Source organism: Carcharodon carcharias, chromosome 32, assembly GCF_017639515.1.
Source record: "Carcharodon carcharias isolate sCarCar2 chromosome 32, sCarCar2.pri, whole genome shotgun sequence".
NCBI classification, from domain to species: Eukaryota; Metazoa; Chordata; class Chondrichthyes; order Lamniformes; family Lamnidae; genus Carcharodon; species Carcharodon carcharias.
The window spans coordinates 16,922,238-16,949,710 of NC_054498.1; the positions used below are offsets into that span (position 1 = coordinate 16,922,238).

A 27,473-nucleotide genomic window follows, 5' to 3' on the forward strand; every position below is an offset into this window, starting at 1 on the left:
TAGTCACTTAAAATAATTCTCTTTTAATGAAACTAACCTCTGTGGACATATTTAATTTGCATTTGCTGTTCAAATCGAGTTATTAAAAAAAGTCCTAAAGTTATATATTTTTTCAGTCACAGCAGGAATCCTTAACATTAGAAATGCAGGATTTTAGGATTTAGTGAAAGTGTAGTGTGCAAACATTTTTAGTTAATGTGTTTGGGGTCTGTATGTTTTACCATTCAAGTACAGTTGCACTTGCTGGAGATGGGGATAATATTTTGGATTAAGTTGGATAGATGTAAGTTTACATACCTTAATATAGTGTCCATGCAAATATTTAATTTTTAATGGAATATCTCAGATGAACTTACCTCTGCCACAGGATAGTCTGATCATATATCAGCTGAAAGTGCAGAAGGTTCCCTATTGAAAATTAGTTTTGAGAGCTGGCTGCATTTCACTTGAACAATATTCATTAAAGGTATATTAAGCTTCCTTTTAAGATCAGTCTGCAACTTTGCATTTGTTGCGAGCTTAGATTGGTTGCAGTTTTTGTACCAGTCCTGAGTTTGAAGTAGGAGTAGACAAATTAAGCATGGTCTTTGCTCCTTGTGAATTTTGTTTGGCTCCTGAGTTACAGGAATGTACTGTTCATCTCGACTCCCTCCCCCAGGGCTGGAATTAGGTGTGCTTAAATTCTACATCAGAATTTGAAACAACCAAAAATCAGTGAAATTGTACCAGCAAATCAGTTTTCTCAAGTGATATAAGCTGCTTTTTAATTTGCCATGGAAGTCCTCTGATACAGAAAATTGCCTGGTCCTATCAAGAGTCATATAGTTCATTGTTAATTTAGAATCTACTTAAGCAAACTCTGGGGTTAAGCAACAGGTGGTAGAGGGGAGAAACTCTAACTATATACTCTCTGTGTACTTGTTTCAATTCCTGATGCGTCTCTCTTGATATACATAAACTGTATATAATTTCACTATTTTCTGCAACACTGACGTCTGGTTGTCTGACTGGTTGTAGTTTTCTTCGTACACTGTTTTACAAATGTGTCCTTGCCAGTGACTGAGACCTGTGGCCACTGGTGTGTTGCTGGTGTTTTGCGGCTGTAAGCTGTTGGTTTGTGGTTTGACATTTTTTGGTCTTCCCAGTCACTTGTGCGCTGGCGGTGGCTTCTCTCCGTGCCTCAAGGTACAGACGGAGTAATGGCACTTTCGTAGCCCTGGAAATGTTGCCATTACTCCTGGTGCGTGCTGTCAGGTGGCTGCGTTGCGATAAATCTCCATACTTGCTTCATGTATACCAGACACCTTGTGGAATCCTGCTTAACCTAGTGGACATAATACAGGGCTTGTCCAAAAAAAATGTAGGTCTTTGTTGCCTAACCAGTCAATGTCACATAGTTTCTTGAGTTAAAATAAATTTGGGCTACTCATTAGCAATGGCCCATTAGCAATGTCCCTTTGTTAAATGAAGGTCAGACATTTGACAAAAGAAACCTCTTTGCCACCCCCACTTCACCTTGCACTGATCAGTTATTAAAGCCAGAGATTTTAAAGGATAACACAGAATTCTCTCCCTTTTCCTAAGTGAGCTTGAATACATACAAGGCCATATTTTGAAAGAACAAGCTTGCTCCCAACATATAGTTACCTAAGCAAATTAGAAAAATAAAGACATGTAGAAATCATGCATCCTTTCATTGCCAATTTGTAAAAATAGAGGTGAAATCTGGTGCAGATTTGAAGAAAAAACTCCTAATACCAAACTACCAGCCACTCTTTTTTTAAAAAATCAATAGAAATTAGCCAAGTAATGCAGTATGTTCATAAACCCAATCCCAGGTTGTTGAATTGCCGCCTTTTTCTAATTTGTCTCATGACTTTAAACATCAGAGCATACACATGCAATTGGAACAATGCATGCTTACGTCTTTATTAAGACACCATGCCACATGATCCAGTATGTGTTCAAGTCTTTATTGCAATATCATACCTCTCAATCCAGAATGTGTGTTCAGATGTACCACTTCTTGATTCCAGTATGAATATAACATCTAGTGGCTCACAAGCACATTTCTTATACTAATCCTACCTTTGATCTCTACCTTTATTACATACTACCACTAAATCAGTGTATCAAAGATATATACAAGTGACATTAACAACATGGAACCAAAAGAATGCACTAAACTTTTCTCAATCCCTTCTAAGCATTCTGATACCATGGCTATATTGTCCTCTCAAAATATTTCCCATCATTTTATTACCATAAACACAAGTGTCCAAATTAATGTATTCCCGCCCTTTACCGACATGGATGACCATTTCGTCAGCCCCTTATCTGAGAGAACATTCTCGTCTTCAGCCTGCTTATACACAATGCGTGTCTCACTAAGCAGGAAGCTGTTTAACTTAGTGTGCCGATCCCACAGATAACCCAGGACATCGAAGTGCGCTGGTAGTGAGCCCACGTTCCCACATAGGGTATGTTTCCAACCCTTTTTTATTGCCTTAACACAATAGAGTATAATTTTAAATGATCTTTAGATTAAATATATTCCTCAGTTCTATATGTATACTTCACTGCCCCTTTGTCCTATATTTGTTAGGATAATTTTGTCGAAGTATTGCTACAAAACATGTCTCTTGCTTGGACATGTGCAGTCCATCCATTCCAGTCCTTTTTCTTACAGACTACATTTGAATAATGCTGCAAACTGCTGTAGGTACTTTAGACAATGAATCTCCTTTAGCTGTATATGCATCAGGCTAGTTTTTCCTTTAGTCATTAAGTATAAATTTGAGGCTATTTTTAGTCTAGTGGCAACCAGGTACCAAGTCTTGATTTGATCTCATTGCAAAACCCTTGCTCTGTCTCTCATCCTTCGATTAAAACACATCCTTGTTCAGGTCAACAAAAACTAGAAAAACAAACCATTGAACAGGATTTCACAATCAGATGTTGGTTTACGTCTTCTCATTGGTCTATGAGAGTGAACAACTGGAACTTGGGGACAAGATGAACATGAAACTTACACAATCTGTCCACTATAGTTGCAGTATTTCATGACAAGCCTCAAAATGTTAACCAACCATGTAATAACATTTTTTGCCATTTGAATGTAATGATTTAGAGACTAACTCCATGAACAATTACATCGTTGAAGTTTATCTATGAGCTGACAAAGTCAAGCCAACTGGCGTAGCACATTTACAATTAGGTTTTGTATTAATCTCTTGTGTCTTTTTTCTTTATCCTTTTTTTTGCTCCCCTTTCCCCTCCATGATCTGACTATCCAACTGAGGCAGATGACGAACCAGTTTCTGGACCAATGTGAGTACGGCATTAATACATAAATTATTTAAATTTTGTACTTCTCAAGTGACATGTTGGTTTCGAGCACAAACTGCAATGAGCACTCACAGGTCAGATTTAGCATGAGTTCGATGATGGATAAATTTTCCTCTACCTCAATGCACCTCGACTTTCGCCAAGTGAAGATACTAGTTTGGTGCCAAATTGGAGGCAGGGCCTGTGCCCATTAGGTACTGAATTTGCTCAATCTGATTTCCCAAAGAATGGCGAGAGGTTAATTTCTCCATCAGTCTGAACTGGATTTATATCCAAACTATGCTTCTGAAAATTATGCAGTGTTTTTAATGCTTTTCTTGCCATCCATTGCTGTTGGAGTTTGTATAACATGGCCATATGAGGAGATATATGACAAATAGAGATGATGTGATATGCTCATATATTCTTTGCCTCTAATACAAGTTCAAGAATCGGGAAACATTAAAAAATACCTGCTTAACATACTTTCTTAGGCAAGTCAATGAGATTAAAAATCACAACTCCTTAGATTCGGTGTATGAGATATAATTATACTCAGAACATTTGAGGACCCCTTCACAAGATCATAAGCCTGTCCTCTTGACTGTTTGCCAGCCTCAGCAAAACTTAATCAAAGGTTCTCAGGAGCTCCAGTGTAGTATTTTTCTAGATTTCATATGGGCAATCAAATATAGATACCATATATCTCAAGTTCTGTGTCTGTGTTGTTTATACAGCTGCAACTGTTGAGGATTAGTTAACTGTTACTGTTTGTCATGTATGCCTTTGATGTTTTAGCTCTTTTCATCTTCATTGCAATATAAGTTACATTAGCCTTCAGCAATGATATTCCTTTCTCGTATTCACACAACCACACATTGTCCTCCCTCCCCAACCCTGTGCTAAAAGCCTGGCTGATACATCTTTGTGGGTTTTTTTGCAGCGCGTTTTAACCAACAATCCTACAGTATTCTAGCTTAATATTACATTATTCTGTAAAATGTCAATTTGCTGCTTCTACTAATATGTGTCTCTCCTTACACATACAGTTGCAGGACATTTTTTTCTAGTTGCTTAAAATAAACCAGCAAAGACACGGACAAAAGTTGCTTACCTGAATTGGTTTTGTGGGGAATAAAGGAACTGTTCCCTCTTACATCTTGAACAATGAAAGTACATTTAGAGCCTTGTCTGCCTGCACTTTGTCATGTCATACAGTGAGCAATTGATTCTCTACGTTTGTACTGCATTCCATGGCCCACTGCCAAAAACTGACTATGTATTTGAAGCACTGATCTGGTCTAGTTGTTTCACACTGCATTTTTTTTTAATGCCGTTGACTCCATTCAACCTTCCTACTTTACAGTATTGGAAATTTGAATGTTAGCATAGCTGTTATGCTGTTGCAGCCAACCTGTCTATATTTAATATCATTTAAGATAAATTCGTTAATCCGTTATTAACCTGTAGGCTATCCTGGTCCACATTAAATTCCATTGGTGTTGTCTGATGTGCAACATTGACATATGCATAAATGTTAGCCACTGCCTTTTATATCTGGAATTCTAGAGAGTTGCACTGGTTGATCTTATTAGAAAGTTGTGAAATGTAGGATTAATGCAGGATGGTGTGATGTTAAACCGTAGAAGCAATGGCAGCAGTGAATGTAGGTTCTTGATCTTGAGGAGCTTCTGCGGCAAGATGTGGAGCAGAGGCGTGCATTGAATTGATGTCAATCTGATGGGTGGAAGCAGCAGAGGAAAGGTTTCCCTTGGGCTATGGCAATCTGAGCAGCAGAGGCCTGGCTGCAGTTTTCCCACTATTTCAGTTGTGGGGAAAAGCCTTCCGAGGGGAGAAAATAAAAGCAAATCTTGCATAAATTATTACCATAAAATCTGCAGTACAAGATTCAGCAATTCCCAATCATTAATCACCTGAAATATTTGGATCTAAGTAAGTTGAATTCAGAGTGCTAGTTTTAAATGACCAGTTACTAAGATGTGCGTTAATAATATCTAGTAGCTTGTTGCAGCCCTGAGCTCACCTTGCTTTGCTTTACTTTGCTTAGAATGATAGTGGTTGCATTGCTGATTTGTACAAGTCCAATCATCCAGTCTCAGCAACTTTACCCTGCTCATCGTGATACCCAACTGTGCTTGAGGCCGGGGGGCTGGGGCCTTGCCCAGGGAGTGGGAGGAGGGTGAGGGGGCTGGGGCCTTGCCCGGGGAGTGGGGGAAGGGTGGGGGGGGCGCGGGGCTTTGCCCGGGGAGTTGGGGGAGGGTGGGGGGGACGGGGCCTTGCCTGGGGAGGGGAGGGGTGGGGTGAGCCTGGCCGGGGCCTTGCCCCCCGGGAGGCCGGTCTTTTTCAAAATGCTCAAGACCATTTGTGAGTTTACAGAGTGAACTTAAATAATTTGTTTGTTTTCCGATCTTAAGTTATGTTTATTATGCAAAGTTATATCGTCTCACATCAAGCATTGTAGTCTGCATTCAACATAATAAATACAATAGCTGTTAACTTGCTGGATATTTTAATGTAATTTTTAACAGGAAAACCAATTCCACAAACAATCATAAGGATAAGAATTTGCGTCAGAGGAACACCAACTAAACCTTGGTTGTCAGGTAAGTTCCGTTTATCATTTGATTTTCCTTTTATAATTTTATACCTGGCATTATTGCACATTTATTGGGCTTAATATCAGATAGCAAACCGTCCACATTATCTTTGCTTTCCAGTCACTTAGAAAAGAATTGAATGTCTGGTTGCCAATTCTCAGTCAGTTCACCATTTACAAACTCTAAAAAAAAAAGCCCTTTTGTCAAGTGTCAACCATTCTATTTTTTAACCTGCTTGAACTAATGCAATATGCTACATGACTTTTAAACCTTTACTTTCTACGGTGTAGGAGTGTTTTACTGCTGAGGCAACAATGGGGACATGTGGACAATAAAATCAGCCAAAAAAAATACTTAAGTATTCCCTAGAAGAAACGTTGGAATTACAACAGGCGTTTTGCTCCAGAAGTGACAGGATGAGATTTTCACAATCCGCTGGTTTCCCTATAATTTTAATTACATCTCAAGCTCCAAGACAATAGATCTCTGATATTTCTCTTGGCCTTTTTCACAAGTGAAAGTCAAGAATACTGATTTCAACAATATAGTTTTCATTATTCTAACCTCCTGCATTCCACAGATAATGTTTTGTTCACAACACCATGTGTGAATTTAAAAGTTGTTATTGAGTCAGACTTATTTGATCAAATGAACAAAGTTAAATGATTTGTTGAATGACTGTCCTGTGTACCCATTACACTGAGAACTTTTTCCCAATCGCTAGTTCATTTGAGACTAGTTTCCAGGCAATTATTATTTGAGTAACCTACTGACATCTTCATTATCAGTTCCACTCAGCAAGATTTGAAAGAGCTGGGTCGTGACCTTTCCTGATTGTATTTTCTCCAATGTTGAGAGCCTTTCGTGTTCTCCTTGGTCAGAGTCCTCAACCAAAACATCAGTTTAGCTTGTGGTGATAGTTGTGGCACTGCAAATGTGTCCCCTTTGTTAAGTTGTGAGGTAGAGTTTGGTGAATTGAAGCCAGTAGATCACCAGTTGGATCCGTGCAGAATGGTGTTGATGGGATGTGAATATTGAAATTATCAGGAACGTGTTTGAGAGGCATCATCGTACAGCTGCTGTTTAAATTGAAGAATTTTCTTGATCAGAATGATCAAAGCAGAGCCCACATGTTTTTTTTGAAGGTTCAATGCAAATGTGAATGTCCATAGTTCTCACATTGCTAAATACGACAATCCAAAAAGGTAGGGAAATCTGTGAAACATATAAATTGCCTCTCGGTGACTGTTTTCTGTGTTGCTTCTGAAATTGCTTTCTGATTTCAATTGCGGGTGAAGTGCAGCATCCTTAAAATCCACAGCTCATGATGCAGTGCAGGAGTAACAGAAGAACTGTTCTTGCAGCAATATTTATCCTTATTTGTATCTTGGTAAATAGCTGCTCAATATAATTAAATAAATTGGCTTGTAATCCCTGCAGAAATCAGCAGTCCAGACGAACCTTTAACTGTCCATTACCGTGCCAATGCTAATCACTTGCCCTGTTTGCTGTAGCCCATTCCAGATGCGTTTCCAATGAGTTGTGATGTAAATGCACCACTGACAAATTACAGATTCTGTTACTTATTTAAGTTTTGTCCCCAATATATCCCTATTGCAGTGCATTCTAGGCAACTGTTGTCCGAAATGTGGGGTCCAGACAGTTGTGGCATGCTTACATATGAATCTTTAAACATATGAATCTAATATATGTATCTGTAGTATCTAGAAGTATCTGTGCTTGTAATTATTTGTTAACTGTCTGGTCTGAATAGTTCATGGCTTAAGATCAATCTTGCCTTGATGTGAATACTTGCTTATGCTTGTATGTATATTGATCTTTAAAAAGAAATTAAACCAATAAGTTTCTGTTGACTGTGTAAAGTCATGGTGAATTAAATTTGGTACACATTCAAATGAATAATTGATTTCATTTTGAATCTTAACAGAACTATGGATTTCTGAAGATCATTATCAAATAAGCGTGGGTATCAGTCGAGGACTCTCGAGATTGTTGGTCTAATGGACGGGTTTTAACTTCCCTGTTGTCTAAGAAGGAATAAGATGACTGTGTGAAGCATGTTTTGCCTTATTCAATCTCTCCTAAAGAATAAAGTATTAAGAAGATCGCTTTGCAAGTTTAATTCTGATTATTTCAAATTGATAGGATGTACTTTGGGCGCTTAATGTGCTACTTATTGATGCTTGAATTTCTTTTTCCCTCCCCACCCTTACCCTGTGATTCTGTTTCTGTAGATGCATGCAGTGTTTTATTACTCCTGGTGTGCTCATTCACACATGCTTCTTCATGTGGCACTCCCTAACTCCATGGTTCCTTTCATTCTGTCCCTGAACACCTGCTAAATAACTCTGTCACTCAAATGATATTTGTTTTGAATTTGTATATATCGCAAATTTTAGTGTCAGGCAAATCAGAACATATAAAAAAATGATGTATATCCTATTGCACTGATCTGGTAGAGGTTAAGGCTAAAATAGCTAGCTCTTCCACTGAATGCCATTTCATAGCCCTGTTCTTGATGTCACGTTTTTACATAGTTATTGCATGGTAGTATCCTATGCAAGTTTGAAGGAGCAATTTATTAGTTTCCTTTTTTCTTTTAAATTACTGGTCTGAAATTCTCCCTCTGTTTTGTTTGAGCACTTAAATAAAGCTTTAATGTTGTGACTTTTTTCTTTCAAAAGTAATTTTTGTTGTGTAAATGCATGAGATTGCACATTTACCTGTGATTATTCTAATCATTAATCTAACTCCATGTACAGTATGTTGACCCACTGATTTTTAAAAATAAAGAATGACACTGAACACTAGGTTATTTGCATGAGATTTGTTGAGGAGAAAATTGAGGTCATTACATTTGAGTGCATGGTGTTTCCTCTGAGAATAGATGGAGAAAGGATCTTCGGGTATTGCGCTAGAATTTTATAAACCAGCCAGTATAAACAATGGCATTTCAATAAAATTTAACATTGCTATTATCTGAGATAACACATTTCCTCACTATGAAATGGCCACAATTACCTAAAAGCATTACCAAATCTCTTCATCTGATGAATAAAATTAACCTGCGCGTATTCATGACATCTTCAATGGAAGAAATGTTTAGACCAAGTATTTTGTGTTCAGAGCATTTCCCCAGTGTCTGACGAGTGGAAATATAGTGGTGCATGCACTTATAACCCATCATAAAATCTTGAGATTCACCACTTTGGGCTGTCTTTCCTCCTCGCTCAGTTGGCAGCACACACACTTGGACAGAAGCTTGTGGGTTCACACCCCCATACCAGAGATTTGGGCACAAAACTTAAGCCGACAACACAGTGCAATGCTGAAGGGAGTACTGCACTGTCGAAGATGCTGTCCATCAGATGACCTGTGAAACCAAGGATCTATCTGCCCCCAGCTTTATATGAAAGATCCCATGGTACTATTTCAAAGAAGAGCAGGGAAGTTCTCCCTGGTACCCTGGCCAATATTTATCCCTTAACCAACACCACAAAAACTGAACTGGTCACTTATCTATTTGATATTTGTGAAAATTGGTTGCCCCATTTCCCTATATTACAACTGCCTCGTGTTACTCAAGAGTAGGACTATCCCATGAAGGCTGAAGGAATCTAAAGACTCTTTGTTCATTATTTCTCAAAACTTGGGGCGTCTAAGGAGCTGGGAAGTTAAAAAAAATCAATTTTTTAAATAAGAGTTAAGAAATGCATTTCATCTGACCTCCATATATTTAAGTGACAACAGAAGACAAGTGAGTAACCGGTTGAGTCTTTATTTTCTTTAATAGTAAGTTTCATTATCTAATAGAGGAGTGGCAAGGCAGCTTTCACCCCAGGGGTGCATATCCTGTTCCATGTGGGAATTTGACATTTCCTGAAGTGTTGTCAGCTACAGCAAGAGTTCTGGGTTTCGAAACTTGAACAGCAGCTGGTGTCACTCTGGTGCATCTATGAGGTTTAGAGCTTTGTGGATAGCACATTTAAGCTGTGTGATGACCACATGCATAGCAGTATGTTGGGAACAGAGGGAATAGGTGATCATCAAAAAGTCAAAGAAGAAATAGGCAGGTTGTGCAGGAGTCCCCTGAGAGCATCTCCTCCTCTCTGATCAGTATTCAGTTCTGAATACTTACAAAAGTGCTGGTTCATCTGGGGAATGCAGCCAGAGCCAAGTTCATGGCACAGCTATACAGGGGGGCACAAAGAAGACTGAAAGAGCAATGATGATGGGAGATTCAGTAGTTAGGGGAAGAAATAGTTGCCTCTGCGGCCACAGATGTGAATCCAGGATGGCATGTTCCTTCCCTTGTGCCAAAATCAAGGATGTCACTGGCTCCAAAGCACCCTGATGGGGGTGGGGGAAGGTGAACAGCCAGTAGTCATGGTCCACATCAGTACCAATCACATAGGCAAAAAGAGGGATGCAGTCATAATTTAGGGAGCTAGGTAGGAAATTAGCAAACACAACCTCAAAAGTAGTAATCTCTGGATTACTCCTGGTACCACATGCAAATGAGTATAGAAATAGAGCAAATGATTGTCTAATTGGTGAAATGGTGCAGGAGGCAGGGCTTTAGATTCATGGGACATTGAGACAGTTCTGAGGGAATTGGAACCTGTACAGGCTGGCTGTAATGCACCTAAACAAAGCTGGGTCCGGTTTCCATGTGGGGTGATTTGCTAGGGCTCTTGGGGAGAGTTTAAGTTACTTGGCAGAGGTATGGGAACCAGGAGGTAATATTAGAGAAAGAGATACCAAGGTGCAAAGAATATTAGGAGACAAAGTACTAGAATAAGAAATAGCAAAGTATTAGGTGAGTTCAGCATAAGAGGGAAAGTAATAAAGTCTAAATTTGGGTGCATACAGTGCATGTATTTAAATACATGGAGTGTGGTAAATAAGGTTGGTAAGTTGCAGACACAGATTGTCATGTGGAAATATAAGTTGTGGTGAAAACGTGTATCTGGTTCATAGATTAAATACTGTATTTCTGGATACAAGATGTTCAGGAAAGATAGGAAAAGAAGGGGAGGGGTGGCAGTATTGATTAAGGTGAACGTCGCAGTGTTGGAGAGAGAGGATGTCCCAGAGGGGTCAAGAACAGAATCTATTCTGAATAAAAGGGACAGTGGCAACATGGATAGGAAATTGGCTGAGTGACAGGAAACAGTAATGATGAACGGTTGTTTTTTGGACTGAAGGAAGGTTTATGGTGGATTTCCCCAGGGATCGGTGTTAGGACCCCTGCTATTCTTGATATATATTAATGGCCTAGACCTTGGTGAACAGAGCCTAATTTCAAAATTTGAAGATGTTACAGCACTTGGTGGTACTGTGAACCATGAATGGGGATAGTGTAGAACTTTGAAAGGATATAGACAGTTGGTGGAATGGGCAGACGTGACACATGCAGTTTAACGCAGAGAAGTGGAAAGTGATTCATTTTGGTAGGAAGAATGCAGATTGACTATATAAAGGGGGTGCAGGAGCAGGGGGACCTGGGTGTATGTGTGCATTGAAGGTGACAGGACAAGTTGAGAGTGCAGTTAATAAAGCATACGTCATCCAGGACTACTTCAATAGGTGCATAGAGTACAAAAGCAAAGAAGTTATGTTTAAGCAGTATAAACCACTGCTCTGGCCTCAGCTAGAGTATTACATCCAGTTCTGGGTGCCATATTTTAAGATGGATGTGAAGACATCAGAAGTGGTGCAGAAAAGATTCCTAAGAATGGCTCCATAGATGTTCATAGACAAATTGGAGATGTTGGAACTGTATCTATTGGAGAAAAGGAGGTTGGAGATTTGATAAGAGGTATTCAAAATCATGAGGGCTCTTGGATGGAGTAGATAGGGAGAAACTGTCCCCATTGGAAGATTTGCAAGATATTAGGTTATTGGCAAAAGAAACAATGGTGACATGAAGAAAAACCTTTTCATGCAGCGAGTGGTTAGGATCTGGAATGCACAGCTTGACAATGCAGTGAAGGTAGAGTCAATTGAAGCTTTCAAAAGGGAATTGCATCATTATCTGAAAAGTAAAAAACTGCAGGGCTACAAGAAAAGGCAGGGGAGTGCACCTGGTGAATTGCTCCTTCAGAGAGCCAGTACCATCACAATGGACTTAATGGCCTCTTTCGGTGTTATGACCATTATATGATACCAGATATGCCAGTACAGTGTGCATATAAAGTGTGCATCTTGGATGTGTCTTTTTCTGTGAAGCTGGACACCATTATATATAAAAACCAGCTATTAGCAATCTACAGAGAAGCTTTACTACAAAATATCCAATTGATGCAGTGATCCTTAATTGACTTTGAATCACAGCTTGCTCGTCTTTAATCATAGAATAATACAACATGGAAGGAGATGATTCATCTCATTCATCACCAACTGGAAGAGCTGTCCAATTAGTCCCACTCTTTTCCCATAGCCCTAACATTTATCTCCCCTCCAGCTGTTCATCGAATTGCTGTTTGAAAACTTATTGAATCTGTTTCCACCACACTTTGAGGCAGTGCTGAAACTCGCTGCCTTTTAAAACAGCTATTCCTGGGTTCACCCCTACTTTTTCTTGTCAATTATCTGAAATCTGTGACTTCTAGTTACTGAATGTCTGCCACTGGAGACAGTTTCTCCTTCCTTAGTCTATCAAACCTTTCCTGGATTTTGAACACCTCTATCAAATCTCTTAAGTTTCTTTGCATTAAGAATAACAACCCCAGCTTCTCCTGTCTCTGCTCATTCCCAGTACCATTCTGGTCTCCAAGATGCAGTCTGATGCAAGCCTGATTTCAGCACTAATGAACCTGACCACCTAAAGACCCAAATCAGAAACTGATTTATTTGTAGATTGCAGAACAGTTGTGCTTTCTGACATTGAAATGTATACACACACGTACTCATGTAATGTCGGAGCAGAGTAATCCATTCATGTTGAATAGTTCAATATGACTGTCATTGTCAACAGCACATCCTCCAACATACTGAGTGCGAATGTTAAATGCATCTTGAATGTAACCTTCTGCAGCAACCTTGTATGACCTGACCCCAGTCCGACTTACTTCAGAGTGAAGCCAGACTGCACCCTAACCTTCCACGACCACCTGAAGAAGGTAACCACCAAGATGAAGTCAAGGGTCAACTTGATCCAGAAACTAGCAACGCCTGCTGGGGAGCCTCAGCACCAGTACTATGGACTTCAGCAATGGCCCACGTGTAGTCCATAGCTGAGTACTGTGCACTGGAATGGACCAGAAATAGCTTCACTCAACTGGCTGATGTTAACTGAACACTGAATGAAATGCATCACTGGAACCCTCAAGTCAACCCCAATAACCCAGCTACCCATGCTGGAACACATCGCCCGCAGACCCCAATCCACCACAATCCTCCATGAAGCTCAATGAACCGAGGAAAACAAACCCCTCCCCATCCACCAGGACCTTCTGCTTGAAGTCACATAAGCCTTTTTGGACCCATGCACACAACCTCAGGCAATGTGATTTCAACCCTGATGAAGCTTGGAAAAATGAATAGCCTTTACAAGAAGTCATGAACGAACACCTCGTGAAAGATCTGATACATAAGGTCCCTGATTTCAACCTCCCACGAAGCCCACGGACGTCCCTAAAACGTATCCATACAAACCATGGCCAATGCGGATACCTGAAGCATAAATAGAAAATTAAAAACTTTCCTGTGTGCAACTGTGGCCACCCAGAACAGACCATGGAACACGTAATGATTCGACTCATAAATACAAAGGCGGCATTACAGCGATACACACTGCCACTCCTGATGCAATATCCTGACTTGACCACCTTGATGTAAAATTATAGTTGTTGCTCTGTGCCCAGCCGTACAAAAGAAGACTGAGAGTTGTACCATGGTTTGGGTGGGTGGTGGTAGTGGGGGCCGGGGGGGGAACGATGTTGTGGCAAGAGACAAATGTTGTATCTAGTGTAATGGGTTCATTGAATGATTATGGCAATGAGTGATGTAGGCTATGGCATGACTGCTGATGTCATCATTATGTGCTATGGACTCTGTACAGCAGACCAAGCAGGCAGTACTCAGGGGAGATGGGCGTACTTCGTTGTATACATTGTACATAGGTGGTTACTCCAAACTGATTTATTTACACTGAGTCAGGCTACTTCCCCCTGCATAAGATAAACCACATTGCAGATACATGCAACAGTATCCAACACAATAGCGTCAGGTGTTTTACCTCTGTGCTCAAGTTCCTTGCAGCTGCTTGACTCGAGTTTTGCATACCTGAATGATGTATGTTCCCACATCCATTGCTGTTAGCTGCAGACTCTCGAGCTAAACTGACTGCTGCTCCCATACAGGAATTTTTAGGATCGACAGCTAGGTAGACTGCTCCAAGCATTTCAACTCTTGCTGCTTAAGCCACGAACCTTCTAGAAATGTAAATTACATGACCAATGATAGCTCAATCAGTTATGAATAAAACCAATAACCAGGACTATTATTATTTGGGTTTGGGGATTGGGCAGAGTTAGCTGCAGGGTTAGAGGAAAGAGCTCTGACAAGATGTTCTGAATTGAGGATTCCCAGGATTCTGAACTTTGCTGGATTAAATCAAGTTGTGCTTACCTCTGACTACTCCCAGTGCCCAACTTCAATCATGCTGCCTGTTTCCTATGCCCATTTAAATGCATCTTTACAGCCCTCTAGGCAATACCCGCTGCAGCAGAAATATCTAAATGCCAATCCTCAAAAACAATGGAACTTGGTCCAATTTTCACTTATCTGCTGGATTGTCCTAATTGAAGTGTGTGGGCCTGGAGGTTTGGAAAAGACCAATGTCTTCATTGATGGCTGAGTCTCAAATCAAATCCACCCACAACTTGAATTGGATGCAATTTAATAACAAAGTTGGTTTGAGGCTCCATGGTGCAAGGCCATGAAGACAAAATTCTTGGACAATTCTACTTTATAGCAACTGTTGCTCTTGCTTCTCTCACTTCCATCGTTCTTCCGGTTGTCTCATCTCTGTTTCTAGCTGATACCCTTGAGGACTGAATCCATAATTGGGGCTGGTTTTGTCCTGGACTATTGCCAGCAATTCACCCTCAGTGGTTTCTGATGCACCTAACCCACACCCTATCCTTTCTCCATCTTTTGGTTCCATATTTTAGTGTCATTCAGTACTTTTATCCCCCAGATCCTGTGCTCCTAATCATTTCCCCATCTGCCAATAGACCTTCAGTTTATTTCTCCCAGATCCTCAATCTTCTGAGTTCTCGCAAACTTTCCTTGAATACTCCCATTCTACTAACTAGTTTCTGGCATCGGCCCCTTCTCTCTACTGCTCCTAGGATTCTCAACCCAGCCAATGATTACTCCATTTAGAATATTGTGAGCAATTTTGGGCCCCGTATCTCAGGAAGGATGTGCTGGCCCTGGAGAGGGTCTAGAGGAGGTTCACGAGAATGATCCCAGGAATGAATGGCTTAACATATGAGGAACGTTTGAGGACTCTGGGTCTATACTCAATGGAGTTTAGAAGGATGAGGGGGGATCTGATTGAAACTTACAGAATACTGAAAGGCCTAGATAGAGTGGACGTGGGGAAGATGTTTCCATTAGTAGGAGAGACCAGGACCCGAGGGCACAGCCTCAGAGTAAAGGGAAGACCTTTTAGAACAGAGATGAGGAGAAACTTCTTTAGCCAGAGAGTGGTGAATCTATGGAATTCATTGCCAACGAAGGCTGTGGAGGCCAGGTCATTGAGTATATTTAAGACCGAGATGGATAGTTTCTTGATTGGTAAGGGGATCAAAGGTTACGGGGAGAAGTCGGGAGAATGGGTTTGAGAAACTTATCAGCCATGATTGAATGGCGGAGCAGACTTGATGGGCCGAATGGCCTATTTTCTGCTCCTATGTCTTATGGTCTAAGACACGCCGATCATGGAGTGATTAAAATTGGGGATGCTGAAGAGGCTAGAATTGGAGAAGGTGCACAACTGCAAATGTAACGTTGGCTTCCATCTCAAGAGAGCTGGAATAAAAAAAGTGAGGAGGTGATGCTTCAGTTCTGCGGAGCCTTGGCCAAACCACATCTTGAGTGCTGCATTCAGTTTTGGGTACAGCACCTCAGGAAGGATATATTGCCCATGGCAGAGGCACAAAATAGACTCACCAAAAAGATGCTAGGACTTAGAAGTCTTAAAATATGAAAATAGGTTATTTAAACATGGTTTTATTACTCTTAAAAGGTTGAGGGGTAATTTAATTGAGACATTTAAAACGATGAATGGGTTTAGTGGGGTAAATAAGAGAAACTAAATGTGAATAATATTTTAATCTGAATTCATTGCACAGTTAAATGTTTACAGTATTTCTGCATCCTGCTAGCCGTTTAAAAGGGAACAATTTCAGATATTTTTATGAGTTTAAGATTGCTGGACAAAAAGAGACAGTAAGAGGCAATGTTCCAGCTAAACAGCCATCATCTCCCCCTGGTGGTTCAATGGATAAATGCACTTTTCTGGTGTCTCACCAGGTGTCGCTGGAATTCTTGATTCTCTAGGTCCAGTGCTGAATGAGGTGACCCATGCAGCAGGCTCATAACTGCAAACACTTGGGATTCATTTCTAGAGGGATGGAATTGAAAAGCAGGGGTGTTATGTTCTGTTAAACAGTACTGGGTGAGCAGAAATTTTCTCCAACTAAATATTGGGGAGACTAAAACCATTGTTTGCGGTCCCCACTCCGAATTCTGTTGCTTGGCTACTGACTCCATCCCTTTTCCTGGCAACTGTCTGAGGCTGAGCCAGACTGTGCCCAACCCTTGGTGTCATAGTTGATCTCAAGATGAACTTCCGATCACATAACTGCACCAAAACTTAGACTGATTTCCACCTCCGTAATGTCACCTGACTCCATCCCTCCCTTAGCTCCTTTGTGACTGAATCCTTCGTCTGTTGCCTTTGTCACCTCTGGATTTGACTATTCCAGTGCACTTCTGGCTGGTCTCCCACCTTCTACCCTCTGGAAACTTGAGGTCATCCAAAACTCTGCTGCCTGTCTCCCAGCTCACACCAAGTCTTGTTCCCCCAGCACCCCTGGGCTCGTTGCCTTTTATTGGCTCCCAGTTAAGCAACAGTGTGATTTTGAAATTCTCATCCTCATTTTCAAATCCCTTTCTAGCCTCATCCCTCCCTCTCTGTAATCCAGCCCCACAATCCACTGAGCTATCTGTGCCTCTTGAACATCCCCAATTTTAATTACTCCACCATTGCCTTCAGCTGTCTGAGCCCTAAGCTCTGGAGGTCCCTTCCTATAAGTCTCTGCCTCTCTATCTCACTTTCCTCCTTAAAGACACTCCTTACAACCTACCTGCCTGAACAAGTTTTTGATCATCTGCTCAAATATCTCCTTATTAGACCTGGGCATGACACTTTGTTTCATAATAAGACTCAAGCACCCTGGGCCATTTTATTATGTTGAAGACACTATATAAATACAAGTTATTGTTGTAATTTTGTAGAGAATCCTCAGCATTACAGCGCACATTTCTGCTCTCCATATTACGAAATTAAATTACAGGCTCCGCTGAAGATGCAAAACTGATTCACAAGAATGAGACTAAATCTGAGAGCTTACAGCTATCAGGAAAGATTGAGCAGTCAGGGGTTCTTTACTCAAGAGGGGTGAGCTGACAGAGGTCTTTGAGGTTTTGACAGGGTTTGCTGCGAGTAGAACGTGGACCTCGCCACCACAAGGGAGTAGTTGAAGTGAATTAGCATAAATGCATTTAAGGGGGGAAGCTGGATTGGCAGCGAGGGAGAAAATAATTGGACGAGATGAAGAGGGGCAAGGGAGGAGCATAATCACAGGCATGGAGCTGCTTCAGGCTCTGAAGAAGTCATACGGACTCGAAATGTTAACTCCATTGCTGTTATACCTGCTGCGTTTTTCCAGCATTTTCTGTTTTTGTTTCAGATTTCCAGCATCTGCTGTATTTTGCTGTTATCAGTCATGGAGCAGTTGGACCATGTGGCCTGTTTCTCCGCTGTTCATTCAGCACTTGGCACTAACTCTAGGCTTATGGCACCGAATGCAACAGCGGGTGTGTGAACTTCCATTGAACTTGGGAAAACACCCAGCTGCACAATTATATACACAATCCTTCCAAACTTGGCTTGCATGTGAAGGGAGGATTTGGAGCTGTACAATGACGTTTTTGTTGAGATTATGTGTAGATTCTGATGAGCAAGTTGTGCACTGCCAATACCAAACATGCTTTGGATGCATCGAGAACTGCAGACTAGAAGATCTTATTTTTAGACTCAATTATTCCAATGATCTTCTGGCTCGCCTCTCATCTTGAACCCTCCAAAGACTTCAGGGCATCCAAAAATGCTGTTGCCTGTACGCTGACTTGCACCAAGTCCCATTCATCCATCACCTTCCTGTGCTCACTGACCTCGTGTGTCTCCTAGTCCAGCCACACCTCGAATTTAAAATTCCCACCCTCATGTTCAAACCTCTCCAGGATCACGCCCTCCCTATCTCTGTAACCTCCTACAGCTCCCTGAGATCTCTACTCCTCCGATTCTGACCTCATGTACATCCCCAACTTCATTTGCTCCACTGCAGCTTGTGCCTTCAGCCATCTTGGCTCCCAGCTCTGAAGTTCCCTCCCTGAATAATGTCTCTCCAGCTCTCTCTCTCTGTCTCCTTTATTAAGATGTCTTAAAATGTACCTCTTTGACCGATCTTTTATAATATCTCAATGTCACACGATGTCAACTTCGCCCGATTAGCTCTAGGGAAGGCAACATGGGACATTTCACTACATAAGTGCCAGTTGTTGCTGTAACAGAGAAGCATTTCAATCTACAGTACTGATACTGAGCTGATGCACAATGGCTGGTGCCATAGTGCAGTAAGATGCACAATGGCTGGTGCCATAGTGCAGTAAACATCACAAGGGCCAGCAGCCATACATGACGATACAGGTTTGACACCAAAGACCTGCTCGACAGAACAAAGCAATGTCCTTGAGTGATACAAGCTGGTCTAAGATATCAGAAAGGGTTCTTTCTATGTGTGGTGAGGCAGGTGAAAGGAAGCTTGAGATATGGACAGAGGTCTGGGAAGATTTGAGAGACTGAAGATGCTGTGAGAAAAGAGGCATGGGTCAGGGAGTGGGTGAAATCTCTGACCCGTATGGAAGATAACTGTTCCCAAAGTGGGAGCAGCTGGTCTCAGGGTTGCCAACCCTCCAGGACAGCCCTGGAATCACCAGGAAGTGAAGATTAATCTCTAGGGCATTTCTACAAACAAGCCAGGAAAAAAAAGAATCATATGGGTAATAATTAAGAATTGTCTTTTATATACAAAAGTCTTTGAACATTTGTTTATTAGTCACAAACATACTGAATATGGAAAATAAAAGATTGCTTGACTGACAGCCCAGAATCATCCAACTGTGTATTGGGGAGACCCTATGCTCTTTCCAATTATCTGTGGGAAGGACATGAGTATAATAGCAACCAATAGCGGGAGTGTGGGGGCGGGGGTGGTTGGAAGCAGGAGGACATGTGTTGACCCCACCAGGAATATGTCCAACCAGAGTTGGCAACGTGAGTTTCAACATCAGAAAGAGGAAGAGATCAGAAGGCATGGTGGATCTGCAACAGGCACAAGGCAATGGTGGAGAGATGTTTATCTCTACTGTTGAGTGGATTAAATAAACCTGACACTGGAAAGCACTTCTAATCTTCCATTTATTAAAGGTCTGATCTTCTCTATTCCCAATGTAAATCCCTGCCCCAAATTTCTTCCCCCCTCTCCTGACAACAGTAGCTGTTGCATGAGGAAAGTGTGGGGGTTCCAAAGGTACTCTCCTGCATCTCGTCATGTGGCCATTCTACCAATGTTAAGTGATAAAGTCATTTTCCGAGTTCAGGTTGGCATGAACTGAGGGCCACATATATTGGGACATTGCAATTTTGTCATTAAAGTCAGGGCAAGCTCTTGAAGTTGGCTGTTAAGTCTCCGCATCATGATTTGACTACGGAGGTTATCACAGCTGAATTACTCCTATTTGTGCCGGATGAGTGTGGTCATATCAGTTTCACTTACGAGTCACTTGATTGTGCTCAGAAAATCTACACTTGACCAGTCCAGTTCTCTTCTGGCCATCCTCCGGATGGTCCACCATTCATAAACTTGAGCTCGTCCAAATCTCTGCAGCCCTAACTTGTACCAAGTCCTGTTCATGCTTGTTCTTACTGATATACATTAGCTTCATGCTTTCAACTCCCTCCCTAGCCTCATACCCCTCCCCTCCATCTCCACCCCCACCCCCACATCGCCTCCAGCCCTACAACCCTCCAAAATTTCTGTACTCCTCCAATTCTGTCCACCTGGATATCCCCAATTTCAATCTCTCCATCATTGGTGGCTGTGCCTTCTGGGCCCTAAGCCTCTCCACCTTCAAGATGCTGCTTAATACCTACCCCTTTAACCAAGCTTTTGGTCAACCGACCTAATATCTTCTACATGGCCTGGTGTCAAATTTAGTTTGACAGTACTCTTGAGAAGTGCATTGGCACATTTTATTGCATTTAATGCGCCAAATGAATGCAAGTTGTTGTTGTTCACCAGAGTGTTACCAAACAAAATTTGACAGCAAGCCACATACAGTAATAAGATGCTTTACAAAGACTGTGAGCGGTAGATTTTTTTGTTAGGGAAAAGGAACAAAAGCAGAGCAAATGGAGTAGCAGTGTAGACAAGCCATTATCTAACTGAATGGAAGACCAGGCCTGAGGGGCTCAATGGCCTCCTCCTCACCATAATGTTCCCCATTAGGGGATTGGCTGGCTTCTATACTCCACAGTCTGAGTCAGCAACTTCAGGAGAGGGGGATGAATAAGGCGAATATAAGTGCGACATTGAGCCTTCCGAATTTTATGTCTTGAACAGGTGGATGAGATGGAGATTTGGTGGGAGGCAGCATTTGAGAACTTACTGATTGTTCTCGTAGACTAATGTCACAATACAACTGGAAATGTTCCGGTGAACGTTGAGAGGGGAAAAGAAGTGCGCAAAATACAAAGCTGAAGTTATTTATACTGGCCTTGTGACTGGCAGATTTGGAGATCATTTATCCATAGGGATTTCATTGCAAATTTGAAAATGTTGAGCCTGAACTGTGTCATTTGAATGTTCGCTTTTGGTTCCTTCTGGGTTGCCAGTCTGCCATCCTTCATGTATGTTCACTGGGCTAAAATCAACATTTATTACAAATGTCTCCTAGTCCAACACATGCTTCCCCAGTACCTTGAATTTTACATTACTCAGTCTTTCATTCCTTTAACAACTTGTCAGCTGTTCATACCCAAGCCTGATTTCATGTAATTGCTACTTGATTTAGCTCCTCCTCATTACGGCTCAGTGATAGCATCTCCCGCCTCTGAGCCAGAAGGTTCAAGTCCCACCCCATGGACTTGAGTATCAAAACCAGTGCAGTATTGAGGGATCCATTAACATTGAGAGATAGGGCAAATTGACCTTTCTTTGTGGGTTGTTTTATTTGGAATGTTGTTGATTGTCTCAGTTACCGCAATGCAATTTATCACAGATATCAGCATGTGAGCAGAGTTTTCAAAGCAGGTTGATGGATTGGCTTGAGGCCTACTACTCAGTGAGATGGAAGTTCTTAATAAAAAAGATTTCATTTTTTCAGCTTTGTAGTTACAGATCATCAGCCAGGCAGGGAAAAGCCTCATGTTTATAGTACAAAAGCACAGCTAGCGGTGCATCAATGTTATAATGTAATTTAATGTTGAGTTAATAAAGTGTGGAGGAGGTATGCGCTTTACTGAGTGCTCTTTTCACTTGTTCCACTTATTTCCATTAAAAAAAACTTATAGCATTATCTAATCCTCCAACTTATTCAAAGCTAAAATTATATATATATATATATTCTACCCATGTTCATAATTTCTAACACATTGGAGCCCTATGTCTTCATAGAAAAAAATAGGAGCAAGAGTAGGTCATTCGGCCCTTTGAGCCTGCTCTGCCATTTAATATGATCATGGCTGATCCTCTATCTCAACGCCAAAGTCCCGCTCTCTCCCCATACCTCTTGATGTCTTTCAAATCTAGAAATCTATTTCCTTCTAAAATATTAAGTGACTTGGCTTCCACAGCGCTCTGTGGTAGAGAATTCCACAGGTTCATCACCCTCTGAGTGAAGAAGTTTCTCCTTATCTCAGTCCTAAATGGCCTGCCCCATATCCTAAGACTGTGACCCTTTGTTTTAGAACCCCCCCACTCCCAGCCAGAGGAAATATCCTCCCTGCATCCAGTCTGTCCAGCCCTGTCAGAATGTTATATATTTCAATGAGATCCCCTCTTATTCTTCTAAACTCCAGTGAATACAGGCCTAGTCAGTCTAATCTGTTCTCAGACGACAATCCTGCCATCCCAGGAATCAGTCTGGTGAACCTACACTGCACTCCCTCTATGGCAAGTATATCCTTTCTTAGGTAAGGAGACCAAAACTGCACACACTACTCCAGGTGTGGTCTCACCAAGGCCCTGTGCAGCTGCATGAATACATCCTTGTTTCTGTACTCAACTCCTCTTGCATTGAAGGCCAACATACCATTTGCCTTAGATAAAAGCAAAATATTGCGGATGCTGGAAATCTGAAATAAAAGCAGAAAATGCTGGAAAAGCTCAGCAGGTCTGACAGCATCTGAGAGAGAGTCGGAGTTAACATTTCGAGTCCGTCTGACTTTTTCAGAGCCAAAGAGAAGTAAAAATGTGATGAAATTTATACTGTTTAAGGGGGTGGAGCAGGTGAAGCAGGATTGAAGATCAGCGATAGATGGGGGCTAAGGAGAGATTGACAAAGATGCCATGGACACAAGACAAAGGGAGTGTTAATGGTAGTGGTAAGGATTAAAGGAGGTGCTGATAGGTAAAAAGGCTGAATGTGTGAATAGCAGAACAAGGGTCAGCACGCTATGAAAGAACAACATGGAACAAGTGACAGATGGCCCTTTTGGGGGTGGGGGACAGGGGGGCAATGGTTGGGAATGAAGGATGGAAAAATGGATTTTAAAAGGGGATAAAACAACGAATAAATGAATCCATTGATGATGGATGAATGGATGGATGAACAATGAATAAAATGAATCTTCCGCAAACTCCAGCATGATGCCACCACCAAACACATCTTCCCCTCACCCCCACCCCCTGTCAGTATTCTGTAGAGACCGTTCCCTCTGGGACACCCTGGTCCACCCCCAGCACCTCATCCACTTCCCACGGCACCTTCCCATGCAATCGTAGAAGGTGCAACACCTGCCCCTTTACCTCCTCTCTCATCACCCTCCAAGGGCCAATACACTCCTTTCAGGTGAAGTAGCGCTTCACTTGCACCTCCTTCAATCTGGTCTACTGCATTCACTGCTTCCAATGTGGTCTCCTCTACACTGGGGAGACAAAACACAGACTGGGTGACCACTTTGCGGAACACCTTCAATCTGTCCACAAGCATGACCCAGACCTCCCTGTCGCTTGCCTTTCAACACTCCACTCTGCTCTCATGCCCACATGTCCATCCTTGGCCCACTGCAATGTTCCAGTGAAGCTCAACCCAAACTGGAGGAACAGCACCTCATCTTCTGACTAGGCACTTTACAGCCTTCCGGACTTAACATTGAATTCAACAACTTTAGGTCATGAACTCTCTCCTCTATTTTCACCCCATTTTTAAAATTTATTTTTATTTTTTATCCACTTATTTTCATTTTTATTCATTGTTTTATCCCTTTTCCATCCGTTTTCCCCAACCACCACCGCCCACCCACCCCTACCCCAAAAGGCCCATCGGTTACTTACATAAGAATATAAGAAACAGGAACAGGAGTAGGCCATTCGGCCCCTCAAGCCTGCCCTGCCATTCAATAAGATCATGGTTGATCTGCCCCAGGCCTCAACTCCTCTTTCGTGCCAGCTCCTCATAGCCCTGAACTCCCCGATATTTCAAAAATCTATCTACCTCCTCTCTAAATACTTTCAGTGATCTAGCCTCCACCACTCCCAGGGGTAGAGAATTCCAGTCATTCACTTCCCTCTGAGAGAAGAAATTCCTTCGCATCTCAGTTTTAAATGAGTGTTCCTTTATTCTGTAACTATGTCCCCCAGTTTGAGATTCCCCCACTAGTGGAAAAATCTTCTCAACATCTACCCTGTCGAACCCCCTCAGAATCTTGTACATTTCAATAAGATCACCCCTCATTCTTCTAAACGCTAATAAATAAAGGCCTAACCTGCTTAGCCATTCTTGATAAGTCAACCCCTTTGTCCCAAGAATCAGCCTAGTGAATCTCTTTTGAACAGCCTGCAATGCTAGTATACCATTTCTTAAATATGAGGACCAAAACTGTACACAATACTCCAGGTGCAGCCTCACCAACACCCTGTACAGTTGTAACAAGATTTCCCTATTTTTAAACTCCAAGCCCCAAGCAATACAGGCCAAAATTCCATTTGCCTTCTTAATTACTAGCTGCAGCTGCATGCTAACTTTTTGTGTTTCATGCACAAGAACACCCAGATCCCTCTGTGCTGAACTTTTTTGGAGTCTCTCTCAATTTGAATAATAGTCTGCCTTTTGATTTTTCCTACCAAAGTGCGTGACCTCCCACTTTCCTACATTAAATTCCATCTGCCAAGTTTTTGCACAGTCCCTCAACCTGTCTACATCTTATAGTCTTTCTTACCTTTATGTCACTATCAGCCCTTACCACTACCAGTAACACTCCCTTTGTCCTTTTATCCATGGCCAGTAATTTCCTCCCATCAGGGGGAGTTGTGCAAGGGCGGGCGCGAACCCAATCGGCGTGCCTCCATTTTACATGGGCAGGCCAATTAAGGCCCACCCAGCGTGATGTCCTACCAGAAGCGCTGTGCGCTCCCTGAGCGGGCGGGTGGGGGGTGGACTCCCTGAGTCGGGCGCGCAAGAGTGCAGAAATCTCCCTGGGGCACAGAGGTGCCACAGGGAGATTAGTTTAAATTTAAGACTTTGAAATAAAGGATTTTAAAACTTTTAAAACATGAGCTGGGACATGTCATTGACTTCTTATTAAAACTTTTATTGAATTTTTAAATATTTCATGAAACCTCATCCCCTCCGTGGATGAGGAACCATGAAAAATATGAGGGCCGCCTGGGCTCTTCGCCTGCCACCCACCCCCCCCCCCCCCCCCCCCCCCACCCCCGCCAACCTTAAGGTTGGATGGGCAGCTCCTTTAACTGTTTTAATTACTTTTCAATAGGCCTTTGACAGTTTGGTGGGCGCGCAGACAAGTCGAACTGAAAATCTGAAGGACGCGTGGTGACATCAGGTCGCCCGCCTGACATCACATGTAATTTTGTGCATCGGCGAGCGGGCCCCGCCCCCGCTCGCCAAAGGGAGAATTCTGCCCTATGACCCACCTACCACTGGCCTTCTTTCCAGCTTCACCTGCTCTACCCCAGTATAAATAGTATAACAGTATAAATTTCATCACGTTTCTACTTCTCTTTTGCTCTGAAGATGGGTTATACAGACTTGAAATGTTAACTCTGTTTCTCTCTCTACAGATGCTGCCAGACCTGCTGAGTTTTTCCAGCATTTTCTGCTTCTATCTCCCATTTGCCTTCCTAACTGCTTGCTGCACCTGCATGCTTGCTTTTAGTGACTGGTGTACAATGACACCCAGGTCCCTTTGTACATCAACATTTCCCTATCTATCACCATTTAAATAATACTCTGCCATTCTGTTTTTCCTACTAAAGTGGATAACTTCACCCATATTCGCGGCATACTGCATCTGCTATGTATTTGCCCACTCACTCAACTTGTCTAGATCATCAGGAAGCCTCTTAACATCCTCCTCACCACTCACATTCCCACCTAGTTTTGTGTCATCAGCAAACTTGAAAATATTACAGAGATAAAAACAAAAAAACTGCGGATGCTGGAAATCCAAAACAAAAACAGAATTACCTGGAAAAACTCAGCAGGTCTGGCAGCATCGGCAGAGAAGAAAAGAGTTGACACTTCGAGTCCTCATGAGAAGGGTCATGAGGACTCGAAACGTCAACACTTTTCTTCTCCGCCGATGCTGCCAGACCTGCTGAGTTTTTCCAGGTAATTGTTTTTGTTTTGAAAATATTACATATGGTTCCGTCATTGATATATATTGTGAATAGCTGGAGCCCAAGCACTGATCCCTGTCGTACCGCACTAGTCACCGCCTGCCACTCTGAAAAAGATCCATTGACTTCTAGTCTCTGTTCCCTGTCTGTTAACTAATTCTCAATCCATGCCTACCCTCTGGAGTATATTCCCCTTACCTGCACCCTATCGCCACGTCCCTCAGATATCCTTTCACGCCACCTCTTTGACCAAGCTCAATATTCTCTGATTACAGCTCTGCGGAGTGGCAGTGCTGGGTATTTCTGCACCGGAGGTGCTTCACAAAGGCAAGTTGCCAGCTGTGCCCGTGACTCCCAGTCACGACAAAAATGCTCAAAGTGGAAAGTGGCACAGTGTAGGAGGTGGCCAACTGCTACAGTGCATTCAAACACTCTTGCTGTTAATTCTATTTTATTTTCTCTCTCTCTGTCTCTTTATAACACAGCCTGTATAACTGGAGTTGTTCCTGTGAGGTGGGAGGCAAGCACTATCTATCCACAGGGTCAATCAAGCTTCCCCATGGAGACAGCAGCCCATTCATTTGGATGGAGGCCTTTCACAAGACGCAATGTATGTGGGGATAGCAGCAGGCGCCATTGCCGGCATTGCCCTTCTCCAGTCGAAGCGATGGCGACAGAAATTTCTCCGTACCCACGGAATGTTCCGGACCACCCCACTCCCGGCATGTTTTGTTTGTTGTTGTTGTTGTTGTAGCAGCGTTTCCACTCTTTCGCAGCCAAGGGAATACGAAACGACCTGCCAGCAGCTCTATCACGTGATTCTAGGCTGACGCCTGCGCCGTTCCTTCCCCCCGCCCCCCACCCACGCGGTGCATTCCGGATGTTGTAGTCCACGGCGCCGGGGAACATCATTTCCCAGCAGGCCAAGGAGGCGGGCGGGACCACACGCGATGGAGAGAGGGGGGAGTCGATTTAACTGAAAGACAGGAAATAAGCCTCAGCCGCCCCGACCATTGCGGGAAGTTGAAGTGATTGGAGTAATATTTTGGACTCTAAGGAAGAGGTGGGGTCTCGCGGTGCGGAGACGGTGACCCGTGTGAGGGAGTTGGTTGCTCTCCGAATCGTCCCCCCCTCTCCTTGTGGGGATGGATGGATGGAGACGGGCAGCCATGCGGCGCGTGCTGCTGGCGGTTAGCGGCAGTGTGGCGGCCGTTAAACTGCCCGAGCTGGCGGCGGCAATCGGCGGCCTGGCACAGGTGATTGCTTTCCATACTCCCCTGCATTG

The 27,473-nt window shown here is 42.5% G+C and overlaps 2 protein-coding genes and 1 long non-coding RNA gene across 8 annotated transcripts in view; 2 read left to right on the forward strand and 1 right to left on the reverse strand.

The window, feature by feature from the left end:
* Positions 1 to 8,771, forward strand: part of LOC121272124 (neuroplastin-like) — a 66,841-nt gene extending 58,070 nt beyond the window's left edge. For both annotated transcript variants that reach the window (XM_041178603.1, XM_041178604.1), the window contains 3 exons: positions 3,306 to 3,330; positions 5,877 to 5,951; positions 7,894 to 8,771. In XM_041178603.1, the coding sequence (XP_041034537.1) occupies positions 3,306 to 3,330; positions 5,877 to 5,937 (86 nt within the window). In that variant the 3' untranslated portion in view covers positions 5,938 to 5,951; positions 7,894 to 8,771. The remainder of the gene's footprint in view (positions 1 to 3,305; positions 3,331 to 5,876; positions 5,952 to 7,893) is intronic.
* A 7,527-nt stretch (positions 8,772 to 16,298) lies between these two features.
* LOC121272138 lies at positions 16,299 to 27,000 on the reverse strand. Its single transcript, XR_005941851.1, has 2 exons — positions 26,387 to 27,000; positions 16,299 to 16,605 (listed from the first exon to the last, which is right to left on the reverse strand). It is a non-coding gene; the product is annotated as an uncharacterized LOC121272138 (long non-coding RNA).
* Positions 27,001 to 27,269: 269 nt separating this feature from the next.
* The window catches only part of ppcdc (phosphopantothenoylcysteine decarboxylase), a 105,393-nt gene continuing 105,189 nt past the window's right edge, over positions 27,270 to 27,473 (forward strand). The window contains exon 1 of one of the 5 annotated variants that reach the window (XM_041178362.1): positions 27,270 to 27,444. In XM_041178362.1, the coding sequence (XP_041034296.1) occupies positions 27,334 to 27,444 (111 nt within the window). In that variant the 5' untranslated portion in view covers positions 27,270 to 27,333. The remainder of the gene's footprint in view (positions 27,445 to 27,473) is intronic. The other 4 variants (XM_041178364.1, XM_041178366.1, XM_041178367.1 and 1 more) reach the window with 4 other exon arrangements.